Genomic DNA, 19,050 nt, shown 5'->3' with positions numbered 1-19,050 from the left:
TTTAAACATTTTACTGTTTTCTTTGTCATTTATTATTGTCATTTTTAACAACTACAATTTTGGAATGGGGGGTCATATGCATTGACTTAAGAAGAAAACCCACAAAAGCTAAACAGGGAAAGGCCAAAATGAACCCAATATTAAAACTTTTTGCTTCTTGTGTCTTCATGTGAATGTAAATTGATGTCACCAATCGATTGAAGCATGCTTAGTGCCTTCATTATAATCATTAAATTATCCATATTTTATACACCAAAGAAAAGCGACTATATTGCATGCCAGAAAAGAAAATAGGAGAAGCAAAACACAATATTTGAGTCCAAATTACTAGGCAGAGAATTGAAGCATCAATTTAGATCGATGATTAGGAGTAATCAAAGATTGATATATTTGACTATAGAAATATTAGAAGCAAATTTGTGGAAGGATGTAGGATTGATGGTTAAGAGAAGAAGCAAACATTGTGGTGTCCGCCATTGAAAGTTAACTGAGTTTACTGCACTAATTTTGTCTCATTTGTGTCGGAAATATGAAGCAGAAAGGACCCATTTGGCCATACAGACAACTCTCTTAATGAAGACTCCTCATTTTTAACTTTGCATATTAATTCCTCCTTCTTCACTCCACAACCTTTTTTTTTTTTTTACTTAAACCAAATCCTGTGCCCCCAAAATAGTCATTTTTGCCATCATTTTTACCATGAAAATTGTATGTATCACTCTTATAGCCATTAAAAAAGAAGAAAATATCAAACGACATTCAATCAGCTATGTAATAGTTTTTTAAAGACAAATTAAATGTTGCTTTTTGTATTTTTATGGGACCCAAATGAAGACGTTACAAAAGGGAACCGAAAGAAGATAGGTGACAAGAATACAGCTTTGGTTCATTCTCTTCTTTTCTGAAATCTTTTTCTTTTTTGCTACACCAATGGTTCATTCCCACTTATCACATGACATGAATAACTATTTTTGAGTATGGCTCTATGCCCTTCGTCTTTTTTTGGCTCTACATATTCTCAAGTCAAGTGTATTGAAAGAATTTGTAATTATTGAGAGAGACACACACAAGAAGATGAGCCTCTCAGATACATCTAAGTTTAGAAGATTAGTAAAATGAAAATGCTGTAACTGTAATGATTAGTGTAGGGTCCATGATTTGATCACAGCCAAACCTAATCAATCACTTTACAAACGTAGACTTCACAAATATTTGTAATAATAATATCATACCTCCAGGCTGAGGCTGATGGCGCCACCTAAATATATTCTTAAATACCATATTATTAAATTGAGCTTGAAGAGCAAACTTTCTTCAAATTCATTGTCCATGGGGTTCTGTAGCTGTACTCATAATCTGTAACTCCATTACATTCTTTAATTTCTTGGCAGTGGCAATGGCAATGGCAATGGCAATGGCTATGGCTATGGCTATGGCTATGGCTATGGCTTCCTTTTCTTTTTCTTTTCTCCACACCTGCACTTTAAATCTTTGCTTTTTTTAGACCTGGACCTCCATTTCCGGCCTTAATCTAAGATATAGTCAAAGTTCCTGCTTTTGCTTTTTGCAAAGAAAATTCTACTCTTTTAATCACTTTTTCTTCCTTTACCCTTTTACTACTTCCTCTGTCTTCCTTCGCCAATCACCAAAAATTTTCACTTCCATTTTTCTATTGGAACCTCTCTCTTTTGAGTTCAATATAACTCTGTTTTGAGTGTGTGTTCTTTTCTTTTTTTCCCTTTCTTTCTTATGGAAACAATCAAACCCAAACCATCTAAGAAGAGCAAGACCAGATTTGCCAAGACATTTCAGAAGGTAATCAGTCTCAGGAATGCAACTCGGATTGCATCTAGTAATGGGATCTGCGTTTTGGTTTCTCACAACAAATTCAAGGAGGATTCGAGTATTCATGGTGGAAAATCCCAAATCTTTGAGAGAACTGAAGAAGATGTCAAAGCTCGAAACAGGGCAGTCATGGAAGCTCTGGTTGCGAAGCTTTTTGCAAGCGTTACTTCAATCAAAGCAGCTTACGCTGAGCTTCAAATGGCACAGAGTCCTTACAATAGCGACGCAATTCAAGCTGCAGACCAGGCGGTGGTAGACGAATTAAAGGTTATTTCAGAGTTGAAACGAAGCTTTTTGAAGAAAGAACTCGATCTCTCACCCCAAGTGACGTTAATGCTTTCAGAGATTCAAGAACAGCAAAGTTTGATGAAAACCTATGAAATAACTATTAAGAAATTGCAAGCCGAATCGGAGCAGAAGGATAGCGGCATTGTCGCTTTGAAGAAAAAGCTAGGCGAATCAATTTCGTTCAACAAGTCGTTGGAGAAGAAGCTGAACGCAAGTGGTTCTTTATCCATGTTTGATAATCTTCAATTTCCACTGCTGAATCCAACCCATTTCGCCCAATTCCTCCATTACACCTTAAGATCCATCAGAAATTTCGTGAAATTGATGATTCGCGAAATGGAATCAGCAAGCTGGGACCTCAACGCCGCTGTCCAATGCATCGTCGATTCCGACACCAAGTTCCCAGAGCCAACCCATAGGAGCTTCGCTTTCGAGTCGTTCGTCTGCAAAACCATGTTCGAGGGTTTTACAGCCGACGCCAATTTCATACTCCACAACGATTCCCTTACCCATGATAAGCAGCTAAACCACCAAATGTTCGAAAAATTCAAGAAGCTCAAACCAGTAAACCCTAAAATCTTCATTTCTCAAAACCCCAACTCCATATTCGCTAAATTCACCCGCTCCAAATACCTCCAACTCGTCCACGCGAAAATGGAATGCTCTCTCTTCGGAAATCTAAACCAGCGGAAAATCCTGAACTCCGGCGGCGTTCCCGACACTACATTCTTCGCCGCCTTCGCCGAGATGTCGAAGCGCGTATGGCTTCTACGATGTTTAGCATTTTCACTGCACAACGACGTCACCATCTTCCAAGTAAGAAAAAACAGCAGATTCTCTGAAGTTTACATGCAATGCGTTACCGAAGAGACCTTATTTTCACCGGCGGATATGAACGATTCCGCCGTTGGATCCGGGTCAGAGCCCCGAGTCCGTTTCACCGTAGTTCCCGGTTTCAAAATTGGAGAAACGGTGGTTCAGAGTCGGGTTTATTTATCGCCGCCGAGTCGCTAAATTCCATTCCCATTACCGGTCGACAAGAAGATTGATTGTTCGGCAAATCTCAGCCGTTGGATGCTACGCTTCTCTGACCGTTAGATCAAAAAACTTGATTGCAAGAGATTAGTAGTCAGCTTAATGTAAACTATTTTTAAATTTTTTTCAATGAATTGTATAAATATCTCTGTATTATACAGTCACACTTCTGCCATAATATATATCACTACTTATTATTTAATAATATGCTTCAAATCAAAGCCTTCAATTAGTTATATATAAATGTATATGTATATGATATTTAATCTTCACTTCACTTTATGCAAAAACGCGAAAATCATTTTTCTTTTATCAACTTTTATTCGATGGTATCTTGATTTTGTAGAGTTCTACTTTTAAAAAAGAGGTCTTAATTAAAATTAGGTTGAATTAATAAAACTTCAATTTTAAAATTAAACTGACCATAAAATATGAAAATTATAACATTTATATGTAGGCTACGAGGCCATAATATAATGATATTATTGGGGGAAAAAAGCATAATTTGATTTGAATCTTGGGCATAAAGATTTGTGGTGTAAAGGAGGAATGGACAATGCTTGACAAGTTGAATGGATGGATATAAATATAATGTAAATAATTTAGAACCAACACTATGATGGCATCTTCTTTTTTTTCTTTTGAATTAAGTGTTGGCAAAAATGATGACCCCATCTCAACACTCCTTTCTTTTCTTATACTTTATATTACTGAATTAGGTACCTATACCCCACAGTATAAATAGATATAAATACATTATGTCTTAACTTCTAACCTTATGTTGAATCAAATGATAATTAAATGTTTTCTTTTCAAAATAAATGAGAAATGTTTTTTCTTCAATGTGCAAATAAAATACAATAAACAAAGGGGAGCCTAATGCATTGAAATAGATGCTAATATGATTATTCCAAATCCGACATCAAAACTCTAATACAGCTCACAAAGTAGGCTTCATTGCACCCACCGTCCGACATCATATTCAACAAACACCCCTTTCAGTATTTGGTTGTTGTACCATTTTCGGTGTGGTTGGGTTTGCTTGATGCATTTCCAAGTTAGTATTTATAGACATCAACTTCCAACGATCAAATTCTTATAAGAAAAGATATGTTTTGACTGAATATTTACTTTTAGATACAGTGCAACAGAAACATAAGGGTTTCAATTTGAACATAACTTGCTTGATGCAACATGAAGCAATAGGAAATCTAAAGCTATCACAAGATCTGCCCATGCTTAATGTCTGACATCAAAGTGTGATATCTTCCTGAGGACTAGAGACCAAATACACAAATTAGTACACAAACACACCAGGTTTAAGTTTTTGACAAGTACAATGACATACACACTAGTGGAACCAAATTCAACACAACCATAAACAAAATTTGGCAAAGGATTGTTATTTGTAACGAAGTGTCCTGCTGCAGAAATAATCATATACTAGTTTCTTCTATATTAAATGGTGAAGGCAGAGGAGTCAAATAACAAATTAAACCCCTGAAATAGTTTATTTATTCGAAAAGGGAAAGAAAAAAATGTTCAAACAAACAGCTGTGCAATTAATGATGCCAGATTCTTTGGGGAAAACAGTGCCCCTCACTATCAATAAACAAATAAATAAAAAATGCCGCCCGGTTGAAAATTGTTACGTTGATGGAAGTACGAGGAAGTAGCAGCTGAGACGGGACAGGATGCCGCCGTCTCATTCAAACTCATCTTCACATCTTCATTGATTAATACATGTAGAACAAACCCAAGGATTTACATCTATGACGGCCAAACACATTCTTATTAACAAAAATGTAGTGCAAGTCTAAACAAAATACCTTTAATATAGGAAATTTACAGATTTCTTGTGAGCAAAAATAAAACGGTTCATCAAGTAACAATGAGAAAACAAATGCACTCAAGAATTTGACAAGAGAGAAAATGAAAATAAGCAGGAAAAGGAGAGACAAAGGACATCATTCTGTTGTCCATTTGGTACAGTTTTGAAAACAAGACGAGAGCTCGGGCTTCTTTTCTAACTTTCTAGTTGGACTTTGATCATCCCACCACCCAAAAAGATTTATGAATCAAAAGAATAGACGTGAGACATTGACACTCGGGACTACCAACTTCAAACGAGCGTGGAAATACCAATGGCTGGGCCTCAATGATTATTCACAAATCATTCAGCCATCTTCCTCTCTGTTGTTTCCGCGACATACCCCCAAGTCAGTCAGTCTGTCCATATTAGTACCATTTCATTCCATCGCCATCAGGTTCCCCTTATGCCAAGGATGAACGCTTGTCCCCCATTTCATACTTTTGCATCCACTTGTATATATCGTAAAGAAATCCAAGACGCTGACGGTTCAAATTAGACCATTTCCATTTTGCTGCACATTAATTAACTTTCAACAAGAGCAGAAAATGAATGTGATATGATACTAATCACCAGTCAGCGTCACTTGCTTAAAAGGTCGGAGAAGAGACGGGAGGCATGTTATAACACTGCCATGCAGAAGAACTGTCAAGGGGATTCTGGAGGAGAAGATATGTCCGAAACTTCTGCAAGGGCTTCAAGCATATTAATGACCTCAGTTGTGTCATCTAAGTAATACTTGGCCTTGCTTGGTTTCTGTCCAACTGTGCAGGCAAAAACTAATGTATTGGAAGAGAGGGAGCCACTTGACACTGCATTACCAATTATCTCAAACATGTCTTCATCAGATCTGTCATCACCAATGCAAAGCACAAAATCAGCCCGTCTTCCTGCTTCTGCCATTGACGTGAAGATCTTTTCTGCCACCAAGCCTTTACTGACTCCCTAAAATTACAACAGAATTTGAAATTAGTCTTCACACAATCTTGATAGGCAAGAGAGCTTTGATGTTTCGGGAATGTATTAAATATAAAGCTAAAACAATTAAATTCAACATATTTAACCGCGGACTAAAGCCATACTCAAAGTTAACGACACTTTTATCTTGGTCACAGACACATGTGCACACTACAGATAATCGTGTGCAAAAGCACAAAAACACAGGCCATTTTCAATCTGAACAAAGGTAAAAAAAATAGGTATATCATATATATAAACGTGTGTGGGTGTGCGTATGAATGAAAAAAAAGAAGGGAAAAAGATGGAAATCATAATTAGAACTTTGAACCAAAGCCATTGTCCAAAAGAAAAATATTCACATCACGTTAGATCAATTGATCCAAATTCTCTGTTTTATAAAACTGAGAGACTGGGAGTGATTGTTTCTCCTCCAAACTTTTGTTTAACTATATATCGTGGGAAAACCTTTCTTCCCGTCACAAGCATAAAGCCACCCAAAAAACGAGTGGGGGCTCATGCAAGTTTTTAACCCCCATCTACCCTCTTCCCATTTAATTGGTTTCTTGGTCGGTTCTCCATCAGCTACTCTATGTACAAAATAGTGTCAAAGAAATCTTCACATGTCCAAAAGTCGCCAAATTCCTCTCTCTATAATGGTCTATAAATGTCTTTTGCTCTGAAATATAACTTTATAATACCACTGAGATTTAAAGTAAAATTTGTTTATTTGTTCACTTCCAACTTTGGCGGTGAATTCTTTAAATAATTATGGGTTTTGTTTTTTGCCATCGCCATGTAGTGACAATCTCGATGAACTTTTATGTAATGTTCACATTTTCTTCTTCCCAACAGGAATTTTGCATTTCTGACAAAGTTGAAGCGTACAAGAGGGGATACTACTGTTGATTTTATGGAATTAATCTATATTTCATTAATTACTTAATAGAGATACAAGCCTATATATAACCATAGAGAAATACACTTAAGGAAATAATATCAAATAATATCTCCAGAATAATATCTCCTAAGAATAATATCTCCTAAGAATAATATCTCCTAAGAATAATCTAATTATATTAATAACTACAACAGTTAAATATACTGATTACTGATTGGTAAACTATTCTCAGCATCAAAGTTGCTGTTTATTTGAGCTAATATGGCATAGGTTCACGAAATTAAGACACTTAAGTACGGTTTTATCTTACTCATCCATTAACTATTACACATTTCTATTGTAGCCCATCCAACCCTGATTGCGTAAAAGAAAAAAACCATCGTATATGCTAGATTTTCCGACAAGATACTTGTCTTCCTATCCTCCATTAACTCTTACACCCTTCTGCCCATCCAACCCTGATGACATAAAACTATAGTATATGGGAGATTATCCTACAAGGTTATAGTTTTCTCATCTTTACAATCAATGCACGTGAAAAAAAAAAAACTAGGATGAAAAAGATTTAAATTGTTCCAAATACCCACTTCGAAAACCTTCCCAAAGCAATTTAATGGAGAATCCTAAAACTGGGCAATAGAGCTATAAAGTCAGGAGAGGACACCTACCAGATTTAAACCCAAACCAGAAAAACAACCGAAACATAATAAGATAAAAGTTAACACAATGTAACATGGAACATAACAAGGCGTTGTCATTGGTTTAAATGAAACAAAAAAACCTAATCCATGCTATTTCAGAAATTTAAAGTAGAAGAATATACCTGTGGCTTTACTTCTACAATAAACTGACCACTTTTTACAGCGACTGGTTCATTGGCCAGCACACTTTCAAGGTGGTCCAATAATTCTTTTGCCTGGCTGCAACCGAAATCAGGGTCTGCATCCTGGTGATGCCACACCAAGCCACTTTCCTTGGTTTCAATAGATGAGCCGTCAGTAGCTTCTGTGTATAATTTCATGACTGGCTCTGCAATCTGTATCCAGCCAAAATCACTACCTTGACCACAATTCTCCCAGTCCTTATCGGCAGACCACCTGATAAATTTACAAGATTCAGACATCGGCAATATATATGGAAAAAATATATACACACACAGAAAGGCAGATGGATGGACAGTTTTTTTTTTTTTTTTTTTTTGGGGGGGGGGGGGGGGGGGGGGATGGAGGGAGGAGAAGAGATTGTAGAAGGGGAGGAAGTAAAAAGACAATACCTCATAAAATAGCCATGCTCGGCAGCAATTCCAAGTTTATCGCAAGGAGAAAACCAATTGCCCAAACTTTCACGCCCTCTTCCACTGACCACAAAAACAGTATTCCTAACATCATCACAAAGTGAATCTATGATTGAAATCACCTGGCGACTTGGGGTCTTATCGATTGAAGTTTGCGGCATGACAGTGCCATCATAATCCAAAAGTATAGCCCTCCTTTTAGACCTCGAATATGCAGCTACAATGGCATCAATAGACAGCTTTCTAAAGTTAGGATCAAGTGCTACAACCCTGAAACCAAAGCCCAACCCAATTCCCCAGCACCGTCTTCTAAAGTGATCCTTGCAAGTTCTTTCCATATCTTGGAAAAAACTCCTTGACCAGTATGCCACATCGTGTGTACTCACATATTTATAATGCTTCTCATGGCGCAATTGCTTTTCAGCTTCAGCCATTGATATTGCCTCATTCAATGCTTCAGCAGTGGATTCAATGTTCCATGGGTTAACCCGTATTGCACCACTAAGAGAAGGGGAACATCCCATGAACTCAGATATGACTAGCATGCTCTTTTGTGGTCCATTTGTTTCTGAGCTATAATCTGATCCAGGGGATCCCTGCCTGCAGACAACGTACTCATAAGGAGTTAGGTTCATACCATCCCTCACCGCTGTGACTACAACACATTCAGCAATGGTATAATATGCCGCTCTTTCAACAAGAGAAACAGGCCGATCAATGAACACAATTGGCTCATAATTTGGCTGTCCAAAACTTTCATTAATTCTCTGGCAGCATTCCTGTATTTCATCTTGTATTTCCTCGAGATCTTTCCCTCTTCCTCTAGCTGGGTTTGCAATCTGTACGAAAACGGCTCTTCCCTGCCACTTTGGATGTTGCCGCAGCATCTGTTCCATTGCCAACAACTTCAGATTGACCCCTTTAAAAATATCCATATCATCAACTCCAAGTAACACAACTTTTCCTTCAAACTGTCGCTTGAGCTCCTGTACCCTCCAGTCTTTGTCAGCAAGTCTTAACACTGACTCCATCTGGCCCATGTGAATTCCAACAGGCATGATTTTAATCCCCACGGTCCTTCCAAAATATTCCAAGCCAATATAGCCCCTCTTTGACTGATATTCCAAACCCAACATCCGACTACAACAAGACAGGAAATGTCGAGCATAATCAAAAGTGTGAAAACCAATAAGGTCTGCATTCAAAAGTGCCTTAAGAATCTCTTCCCTCACTGGCAATGTCCTATATATTTCTGATGAAGGAAATGGACTGTGAAGAAAAAAGCCCATTCTCAGTCTTGTAAACCTTCTCCTCAAGAAGGAGGGTAGCACCATTAGATGATAATCATGAATCCATACAAAGTCATCATCTGGGTTTATGACCTCAATCACCCTTTGAGAAAAAATTTTATTTGCTGCTACATATGCTTCCCACAGAGAGCGGTCAAACCGACCACCATGAGTTGCAGAGAACGGAAGCATATAATGGAAGAGCGGCCACAATTGCTGCTTACAAAAACCATGATAAAATTTAGATAAAATGTCATGAGGTAAAAACGCTGGAACACACTTAAACCTCTCCAACAAAAGTTGTGATACATCTTCTTGTTCACAAAAATCAACATCCACCCGCAAAGATCCTACATACAAAACCTCCATATCTTCAGGTAAACCATCCTTAAGCTGCCAGAGCAAAGAGTCTTCATCCCAACTAAAACTCCACCCTTTATTGTCCGGTCTACGCTTAGCTTTAATAGGAAGCTGATTGGCAACAATAATTATTCGGTCTTGCACAACTGACGAAGGTCCCTCAGAAGTCACACTATTTGCCTGATCATCATCAAGCTCTGATATTACCCCCGCAACAGTCATTACTCGTGGAAGTCGCTTCTTCTCACGACCCATAATGGGAAAATTCCCAGAAGCTAAATCTAAAAGATTGGTATACGATTTGGACATCATCTTTAACAGTCTAAGTAAAAAAAAAAAAAAGAAAAAAAAAATCAAATCCAACTTAAAAAAAGCTTCACAAAGAATCTCAAGAGAGTATTCACAAATCACTGAACGTGTTTTCCTCCTTCTTGAATGTCAAAAATTAGGCAAGATCTGCAACGGGTATAACATAAAAAGCGTCAAAACAAAAACCATGTACTAATTTCACATCCAAAGTATGAAGAACTTATATGCATCAAGTAAAAGAAACAGAAGAAAAAAAAAAAAAAGAGTATGATCCACCTACATCCTTCGGAAAGACGAAATAGTGGAAAAGAAAGGATGAGTGGAATAAAAGTGAAGAAGAAAGAAGTAAAGAAGAGAAATAAAAAGGAAATTAGGGAGAAATGATTAGGAGAAAGAAGAAGAAAAAAGGATACTAACCAGCGGGAAAAAGATGGAAGGGGGAGGAAAGAGTGTTGGAGATTTCAGTATTATGTGGTTGGATCTGAAATTTGAGTGAATAAAAATGAAAAAGAATTGCTACTTGGGACTGAAAAATCTAGGGTTTGGTTTTGGTGTCTCTGGAAAGCCAAAGAGTCACATTAGAGCCTCTCCTTTTCCTCAACCTTTTGTTTGCTCTAAACAATTCCTAAATTGCAATCTTTTTCCTCCCTGGAAAAATATTATTTATATAATCGATTTTTTTTTATAGAAAAAGAAAAGAAAAGAAAAGAAAAGAAAAGAGAAGAGGATAAGGTCGGCCAATGGACTACCCAGTAATGCCAACTGGATATGACTAAGGTTCAGTCCCACGCGCTCCCAGTTGCCGCTGATGGAGCAATCTCTACGTGTCGGGTGCTGAAGTAGCCACGTCGGAGACAGATAGAGTAAGGTGGGACCCGGGTAAAGAGAGGGTAAATCCGGTGCGGGGAGGAGCAGGGTGCTCCGTGTTGCACTTTGATACGGACACGTGCTTGTTAAGGGCGCCGCGTGAGGACTTTCTTTTTTGAAACGGTGTGGTCCAGGGGGGTGTACCTGAGTGGCCGCAGGTGGGGACGCTTCCGGTCACGAGCTTCGTCCACGTGGACACCTACCATAGGAGTGTTTTGGATGAGGAGGAATACAATGGGGTAACTCAGACTTTTTGGTGGGAGAGATGTCACTGCTGATGTCATCACCCAAGCGCTGCCGTGGATATCACGTGGATTTTTATCTTTTATATTTTCTTTTTTTCAAATTCCAACGTATTTGTGGTTAGGGTTTGCCTTTCTGTTTTTCCTAATACCCTTTCTCTTCCTTCCCACAACCCTCAGATCAACTATGTTTTCACAACATCAAATGTCCTTTTCCTTTTTCTTTTTCTAATTTATTTATTTATATTCATATTTACAAAATGGACAACTAGAGTAAGTAAATACGTTCAACAAAATTTTAGAGAGTTTTAAAGTTTAATTGATATAAATATGTATTTTAATTTATGGAGAATCTTGATGTGAAAAAGAGATCTTTTATATAAAAACATGCATCTACTTAGTCCATTTGGAAAGTATTCCATTTTGAAAAACTGTACCATAAAAATGTTAATTGAACATTAAAAAACCAATAGGGCATGTAAAACTCAACAAATTGAATACTTCAATCAATTCAGTATATTCAAAGTTTCCAAATTCTGCAACTTAATAAAGGTTCCAACCTAAAGAAACAATCAAAAATCAAACCCGAAAACACAACATAGCAAAGTTTTCTAGATACTATGTAGTTGGTTGGGACACAATAAATAAATTACTAACTATAAAAGTAAATGGAAAAATAAATAAGTCTGACTCTTAATTTGTTAATGGATGACTTCTTCCTTAATAATTATTATTTGGTTTTTAAAAACAAAGTTCAGGCAAGTCCTCTACCTCATTAGCTTCTCACTTTTATCATTATATTTTAAGTGTTTTCTTTTCATCATTTATCTTAAATGAAAAACTGCTGCTTAAAACATTTACAAACTGTGTCAATTTTTCAAAAATTATAAATATAATTAATTATCCAAATAGCACCTGAATTGAATTATGAGTATTATTTATAAGTTACAGACATACAGAAAAATGTTAGTGATTACATGCAATTATCATATTTTTAGTAAAATTAAAAATAAAATAATTTAATTAATTACCAACACACTTATATATATTGGTTGAATCCACCACAAGTAAATAATCAACACTTTTTTAGTTGATTTATAATATTTAAGTGTGAAACAAAAAAAGAAAAGGAATTTTAAGAAGGAATATACAAAGACGTTGTATTGTTGGTTTTATAATGCATTGTCAATATATTGTTGGAAGTATTTATAAAATAATAAAATGTTATATAAGACATATACGTAATTGAAAGTATTATATAATTGAGTTGAAAATGAGACATAAAAATGTATTTATGTTGTTGACTTAAAACCATAGATGTTGGAATAAAGATGTGATTAAAGGAAGAATTATTAGATAGGTAAATATATGATTTTAAAAAAGAGGGGATAGTAAAAGAAACGTAGATAATTGAGTATATTATAAAAGGTGTTATATATATATATATAAAAAAAAAAAAAAAAAAAAGGAAGAAGAAGAAAGAGATAATAATAGTAAAAAGGATTATTAGTGGGAGGGGGGAGTAGGGGATGATTATGAAATGAATAAATGTATAGGGTAATGGGGTAAGTTTGAAAGGTGAAATAGGTTAGGTGAGGAGAGAGGAGAGTAGGGGTAAAAGGGTAATAGTGGAAAAGGAAGGGCGTGGGGGGCCCAGAATGAGTCAGAAATGTAAGGTGGGGCCATGGGGGTGTATGTTTGACTTTTTTTTATTTCTTTATTTATATTTGATATAAAATGGTTTAGGTGTCGTAAATAGGAAGCGCGTACGGCAAAGCTTGGAGGGGTTTTAAGGGAACCTATCCAAATACGCTTTTATAACTACCACTTCTCCCTCTCATTTTCTTTCCTTCTTTCCATTTTTATTTTTTTATATATATATATATCTCTACCTTTTTTATTTAAACACTTTTTGCAAATATAACTTCATTACTCAACCCAATATTATTCTGCTTTTTTATTATTATTATTATTATTATTGTAACATTAACCATGTATTATAGCATAACTTGAAAAGGCTAATAGCTCTCACCTAATTTTCAAGTACAACCAATGGAGTTTAAAGAAATTGTATTCATCTACAAGGATGGTATTAATGTTGTTGTTGTTATTCCTTTGGTATATAAATATATTTTGATGTCTATTTCACATGTCTTGTTCTATTTAATATATGCTTTGTTTTACATTGCTCTCTAAGATGTTTACAAGGAATACAAGTATGGATTTAATACTTTCCACCACGCCATCAAATATCAATTCATATGTAATGAATCTCAATCTTAGTGGATATAATTTAAGCTCTGGTATTTAATAACAAATTTAAAAACTACCAACAAACACTCTCTCACACAGTATAATTTTAAAAGGTTAAGATTTGTCATTTTCACCACAATAATCATGATGAAAAATTAAAAGAAGGGATTAATTTTCAAAACTAAAAAATTAAAATGAAAATAGCTTTCTAACCAAACCGTGCAAAATCATTGAATTAAATGGACATGAGTTTTTTTGGTGTGTTTGACGTATTATAGACAACTTCAGTATTATTTCAATATTAAGTCATTGTTTTAGTATATTACTATAAAACAAAATAAAATTTGAAAATTTTGATATTAGTTTCTGGCGATGCAACTAGCATCAATCAAATAATATGTCTAAAAAACAAAGAAACAAGTTTGGGTCGTTAGGAATGAAGGGTGATGATAGACTCACCCCACTCACAATATCAATTTCCTCTTCTACCCATGTGTTACTATTAATTTATTAATGTGGAATATTATTTTCTGTCTACTTTGTGGTGTGTTATTGTATTAAAAGGAAAAGAAAGTTGGAGAAAAATGGCAAGTATGACATACATCATACATATCTAATTAAAGGATCAATATAGTATATGACATGCCTTAAAAAACTTAGCCAGATGTAGCACATGGAGGGGAATTTGGTGGTTTGAATTTGAAGAATATATTTGGCAATAAGTCAAACAATGCTTTTTCTTTATTAATATTATTATTCTAATGGAACTTGAATTTTTGTGAAATTTTGGGAGGTGAGTTTTAAGTTTAAAGCCATTTCCCATCCCATCCCACCCACCTGCCCTTTCCTCACAATTTAAATTTGGAGTTTTGACTTTGGTTAACACAAAGCAAAGGTGAGTAATTATAATAGCATATCAACTCAGTAATTGGATAAGGATTAAAGTTATATGATAGACTATATATCTATCTTAATTACAACCTTTGTTAAAAAGTTCTTGACTTTCAAAGGTTTTTGTTTAAATGGGTAAATACTTGTTTTAGAAATAAAGAAATAGGTAAATCTTTCACTTTCTCTTTCCTTAGTTGGAAATCCTGATTAAAGTGCCTTTCTTTCATCCTCACCATCATCAACATATTGAATATTGTATCAACCCTTTGCGTTGTAATCAATTCAAAGATAACCAAATATTTTCTTTTAATTAAATACATTTTATTTACTTATTATTATATTATAAATCCATTTCACAAGTTTAAGCATCATTATATGCTCTCTCTCTCTCTTTTCCTATAGAAACAAACCAATCAGTGTAAATCAAAATACATAATTAAAAGTTTAGGAGTGGATTAAACAAGAAAAATGGAATTAATTAGGTATAACATCCCACTTTATTCTTACATTATTATTCCGCAGCCGTCTTCTTCTCCTTGTGTGCTTTTGCTTTACCATTATATGTTATTTTCCTATAAAATAAAAAAGCAAATTATAAATCTTATTTGTTTATTTATTTTTGTCATATGTCACATTGAATTTGATCAAACGGGTGCCTACAAAAATAAAATTCAAATTCTCACTATATTTTAGACAAAAATAGAATGAACTTTTGAAGTGGAGGAAAAAAAAAAAAAAACGTCATAATCAGAAATAAAATATGATCCAAAGTGTCTTGATTTTTATTTATTGTCTTTTAGAGGATTATGTTTCTTTTAATTGTTAAATAAATGGAATTTTTAAAGTTCATTTAAAATTTTAGCTTAAAGTAGGAGTTTTCATTTTATGCATTGTTAATTGTGGTGTGACTCGAGATCCATTTTTGACATACTACCAAATGTAGAGAGATTGGGTCTTTCTTTCTCTCTATAATCTTTTAAACAATAATCTCAACCAATAATATTATTTAAACATGTTCAATTTAAAGTAAATTTACTTTATCAACTACTTTGGATAGTAACTAGCCATAATAGCACTTCGTTTTAAATTACAACGTTAACCCTACGCTTATGAGCTAAGACATTTGTCTCAACAACGTGGATCGGCCCACAATATTCAAGACCAATAGAAGACAAAAGCCCAATTGTTTCAGGGCCTGACGCCCATTCATCCATTATTTTGTAGCCTAAACGACGTCGTTCCATGAAGAAAAAAAGAAGAAGGAAGTTTATTACGATACGACGTTCTAAATTTCTAAGATTGAGATGTTTTGGAGAATTTGAAACAGCAAAATTCCAATTCTCTTTGTTGTCCTTCATTCCACAGCGAAATTGCTAAAATTGATTGTCTGTATGTCACTCTCATAAACTAAAAAAGAAGAAGAAGAAGAAGAAGAGGAAATATTCCATTCAACGGAACAAAGCATATAAATTCTCAAGAGAAGTCCAATCTCCAGTAGTCAAAAGCTAATAGGTAGGATGGGGAGTTAGAGTTAGGCAACTACATTTGTAAGTGATAAAGATTCTTTGTTTGACATTAGAAAACCCACCACACAATGATACACCTACCCAAATATTATTTCTACAATCACAAATCAGTACAATCTATCATATTGCTATACTTCATATGAAGCTTTCTTTAACTACCCAGGATATTCATTCATTTCCCTAAACTCTACACCATATAGTTATTTAAACCACTCTTAATTCAGTAATATATGCTATTTGCTGGAAGTTAAGATTTAAAAAAAGAATGTATATTGTATTTTTCAAAGTTGACGGCTTTATTATTTTATTTTCCACGTAATTATTTGTATGAATTTGGTATCCATATTTCCATGTGTATGTGTTGGAGTTTGAAAATGGATGTTTCAATAAAAAGAAGAGGCTGCTCCTATTCATCTTTCTATTTCAAATTCGACTTTGTGGAAAGGGGCATCATTACTTGCACAAACTTTTTTGTTTTTGTTTTTTTTGAAATATTATGTTTTTGATCTTCAACATATTTTTTTAAAACTCCTAAACTAAATAAATAGACTAAAGAAATAATTTTTTCCTCTTTTTCTCCTTAACACACGCATCAAGGTTGAAGACAAAAAAGGAAAAAAGTAATTTCCCCTTTTTTTTGTGATTAACACATGCAACAAGTTTATTGTGCTAATTAAAACGATCGATAGGGTGTCATAAACCAAAACTTTTTCACCTCTACCAATATGAGATTCAAATAAATAAATAAAAAATGGAAGCTTTCTCAACTACTACATATATCTTTTTGGAGTCTATTAATACTAGTTATCTCCCATCTAATTTATCACATGATACTTAGAATATGTTTAAAACCTTGTTGAACTTTGTATGTTGTATGATTCAAAAGTGGAAATACACAACGTATTAGACTCCAAAAATCTCCATGCTTTTATCACAGATACAAATTTAAGGTTTTCCTCTTTTATAATACCACCCCACAATGGCCACAATAATTTTTCTAAGAATGAAAAAGTATATATATATAGATTTAATTTTTCTTAAAATTAAAAAAACAAAAAACTAAGAACCAGATTAATTATTATGTAACGTAACCTTAATTTGTTTTTTAGTTTCTTAAATACAAACTTGAATTAGTAGAATGATATATTGGGATTTAAACGTAGAAGCGTTTCAATCCACCAATGAAGTGAATGAAAAAATAGATGGAGTTTGGTTAAAAAAGTAAAACCCAGACGATGGGGAAGAATTTGTAGGCATAAGAAGCAAAGTTTAAATGCGGAGTGAAATTGGGAACCAAATTATTGTTTAAAAACACAAAGAACCAACTCCACAAATCACATGGCGATTTGTACTCTCATAGTCACGATTGTGATTTCTCACCTTCCCTATTTCTTAATAAATTGAACGACTTCACACAAAGCAATACAAATACTTCCCCAAATGGCAAATGCAAATTTACCCAACCTCCGTTTTTATCATCTCTACGTTAGATTATTTTAGGATGCATTATTTGGGTGGCTTTGCACGAGGTCACACAAAAGCCTCATTAATTTGGTGCTATAATTAATACTTCAATCCCACACAAACCTAGCTACAAACATATATATCAACACATCCTCTTCGTATTTCTCTTTCCAAAATTGCATCATCTCCCATTTTAACATATTATTAAATAAAACTGTCGAATGTCGATCACATCAAGTCCACACAATTACATGGAAAGAAAAGCTTTAAGCTTAAACCACATATATATCGAGATATATAACTGTGAATCCGTATCTGTACAAAGTAGTATATCTATATGTATTAAAAAATAATAATAATGATGATGATGATGATGAGAAAAAAATGGAATAGATTATACGTAGTATTATTTGTGATCAGAGAAAAAAAACTTGGGTGCAATCCATCTTGAACTGGACCTATCTTTGTGCAGTCCAATAACTGTAGAGCTAATGGCCGACGCCGGGGCTTGGAACGGACTGGACAAGGTGGCGAGCAGTGAGGTTGTGGTGGAGAAGCATGGAATGAACTTTCTTGCTGGGAGAGGAAGTGGGGATGGTGCCCTTGGGAAGGGCGGTGAGAAAGAGGGTGTTCGGAGACGGCATGGTATTGGTAGGTAGGAGTCTGGCGGCGAGTGAAGTGGGAGCAGAGAATGCGAATAGAAGAGCTAAAATGAGAGAGAAAGTGATGAATGTGAAGCGAGGCATGGAGATTGAAAATAATTAGAGATTTTAGAGTTAAAACCGTGGTAACTTTTTGGTTATTTGAAGTTATATGGAGAAAGGGAGAGGAGGGGTTATTTATAGTATAAAGTTGGAAGGTGGAGAAAGGCATGGTGTGGGGAAGAAGCAAAGAGTCAACATCAAATGGGTTTGACTATTTGAAAATGGAGATGTGATATAAAAGTAAGTAAAGTGGAGAGATGAGTTGAACGATAGATGGTTAAGAATATGGGGAGTGGAATTTGGTGGCCGCGCCGACCATAGTATTAAGAAAAATGCAGAGATAGTCCCCCTGTGAGAAGGGGCAGAGCCAAAAATTGAATGTGTCTAGTGGTTTGCTTCATTGTATAATGTATAAATGATAAAGTATGTACTTTTCATTAGTGGGAGAAAAAGAGAATTATGACTCCAACGTTGGTTCAGCTGAATTCATGGGAGCTGTGTTGTGTTGCCATTTAAAACATAAATGGTGGAATTGCAGTTGGAGGAGTTCAGTTGCTATGTTCATTACATTACAATTTTACAAACACCCCCTGCCTTCGGTCCCACCCACCCTACCATTCAAACCCATCATTTTTCTTCTTCTTCTTCTTCTTTTTTACATGGTAGGAAATCCATGATTGTCGTGGGAAAGGAAACCAGCTGTGATATTTTAATTTATGTTAATATTAATGGTTGAAGGTTATAATTAATTTAGTTTAATTTTGTAAAAATGAGCATCACTAATGAGTATGACATAAATAATGTACTTTCAATCAGTAATGAATAGACATAAATGGTGTACTTTCAATCTAGTGCTCAAAAGTTGACTCCCACACTAACTCTCATATTGAAATTTAGAAAAACAAATATCTTTCTTGTTCTATAAACTATAAAAAGAATGTGTTTGCAGGTGTCT

General features: G+C 34.8%; 2 protein-coding genes across 2 annotated transcripts; one reads left to right on the top strand and one right to left on the bottom strand.

Moving 5' to 3' along the window:
* Positions 1-1,037: 1,037 nt before the first annotated feature.
* Positions 1,038-3,406, top strand: LOC101220727 (protein GRAVITROPIC IN THE LIGHT 1). Its single transcript, XM_004134552.3, has one exon. It carries the CDS (start codon positions 1,750-1,752, stop codon positions 3,145-3,147), a length of 1,398 nt encoding a protein of 465 aa, XP_004134600.1. The 5' UTR covers positions 1,038-1,749; the 3' UTR covers positions 3,148-3,406.
* Positions 3,407-4,931: 1,525 nt separating this feature from the next.
* Positions 4,932-10,795, bottom strand: LOC101213082 (probable alpha,alpha-trehalose-phosphate synthase [UDP-forming] 7). Its single transcript, XM_011659953.2, has 4 exons — positions 10,566-10,795; positions 8,170-10,295; positions 7,720-7,993; positions 4,932-5,983 (listed from the first exon to the last, which is right to left on the bottom strand). Exons 2-4 carry the CDS (start codon positions 10,149-10,151, stop codon positions 5,687-5,689), a joined length of 2,553 nt encoding a protein of 850 aa, XP_011658255.1. The 5' UTR covers positions 10,152-10,295; positions 10,566-10,795; the 3' UTR covers positions 4,932-5,686.
* Between the last annotated feature and the right edge of the window lie 8,255 nt (positions 10,796-19,050).

This window comes from Cucumis sativus, chromosome 6 (genome assembly GCF_000004075.3).
Source record: "Cucumis sativus cultivar 9930 chromosome 6, Cucumber_9930_V3, whole genome shotgun sequence".
Taxonomy (NCBI): Eukaryota; Viridiplantae; Streptophyta; class Magnoliopsida; order Cucurbitales; family Cucurbitaceae; genus Cucumis; species Cucumis sativus.
This window is presented reverse-complemented; position numbering and strand designations above follow the sequence as displayed.

Coding starts and splice junctions, on each gene's coding strand:
- LOC101220727 (XM_004134552.3), top strand. CDS start 1,750: ATGGAAACAATCAAACCCAAACCATCTAAGAAGAGCAAGACCAGATTT.
- LOC101213082 (XM_011659953.2), bottom strand. CDS start 10,151: ATGATGTCCAAATCGTATACCAATCTTTTAGATTTAGCTTCTGGGAAT. Junction 7,994..8,169: donor GAGCATGGCTATTTTATGAG/GTATTGTCTTTT, acceptor TAAATTTATCAG/GTGGTCTGCCGATAAGGACT. Junction 5,984..7,719: donor TTGTAGAAGTAAAGCCACAG/GTATATTCTTCT, acceptor TTGTAATTTTAG/GGAGTCAGTAAAGGCTTGGT.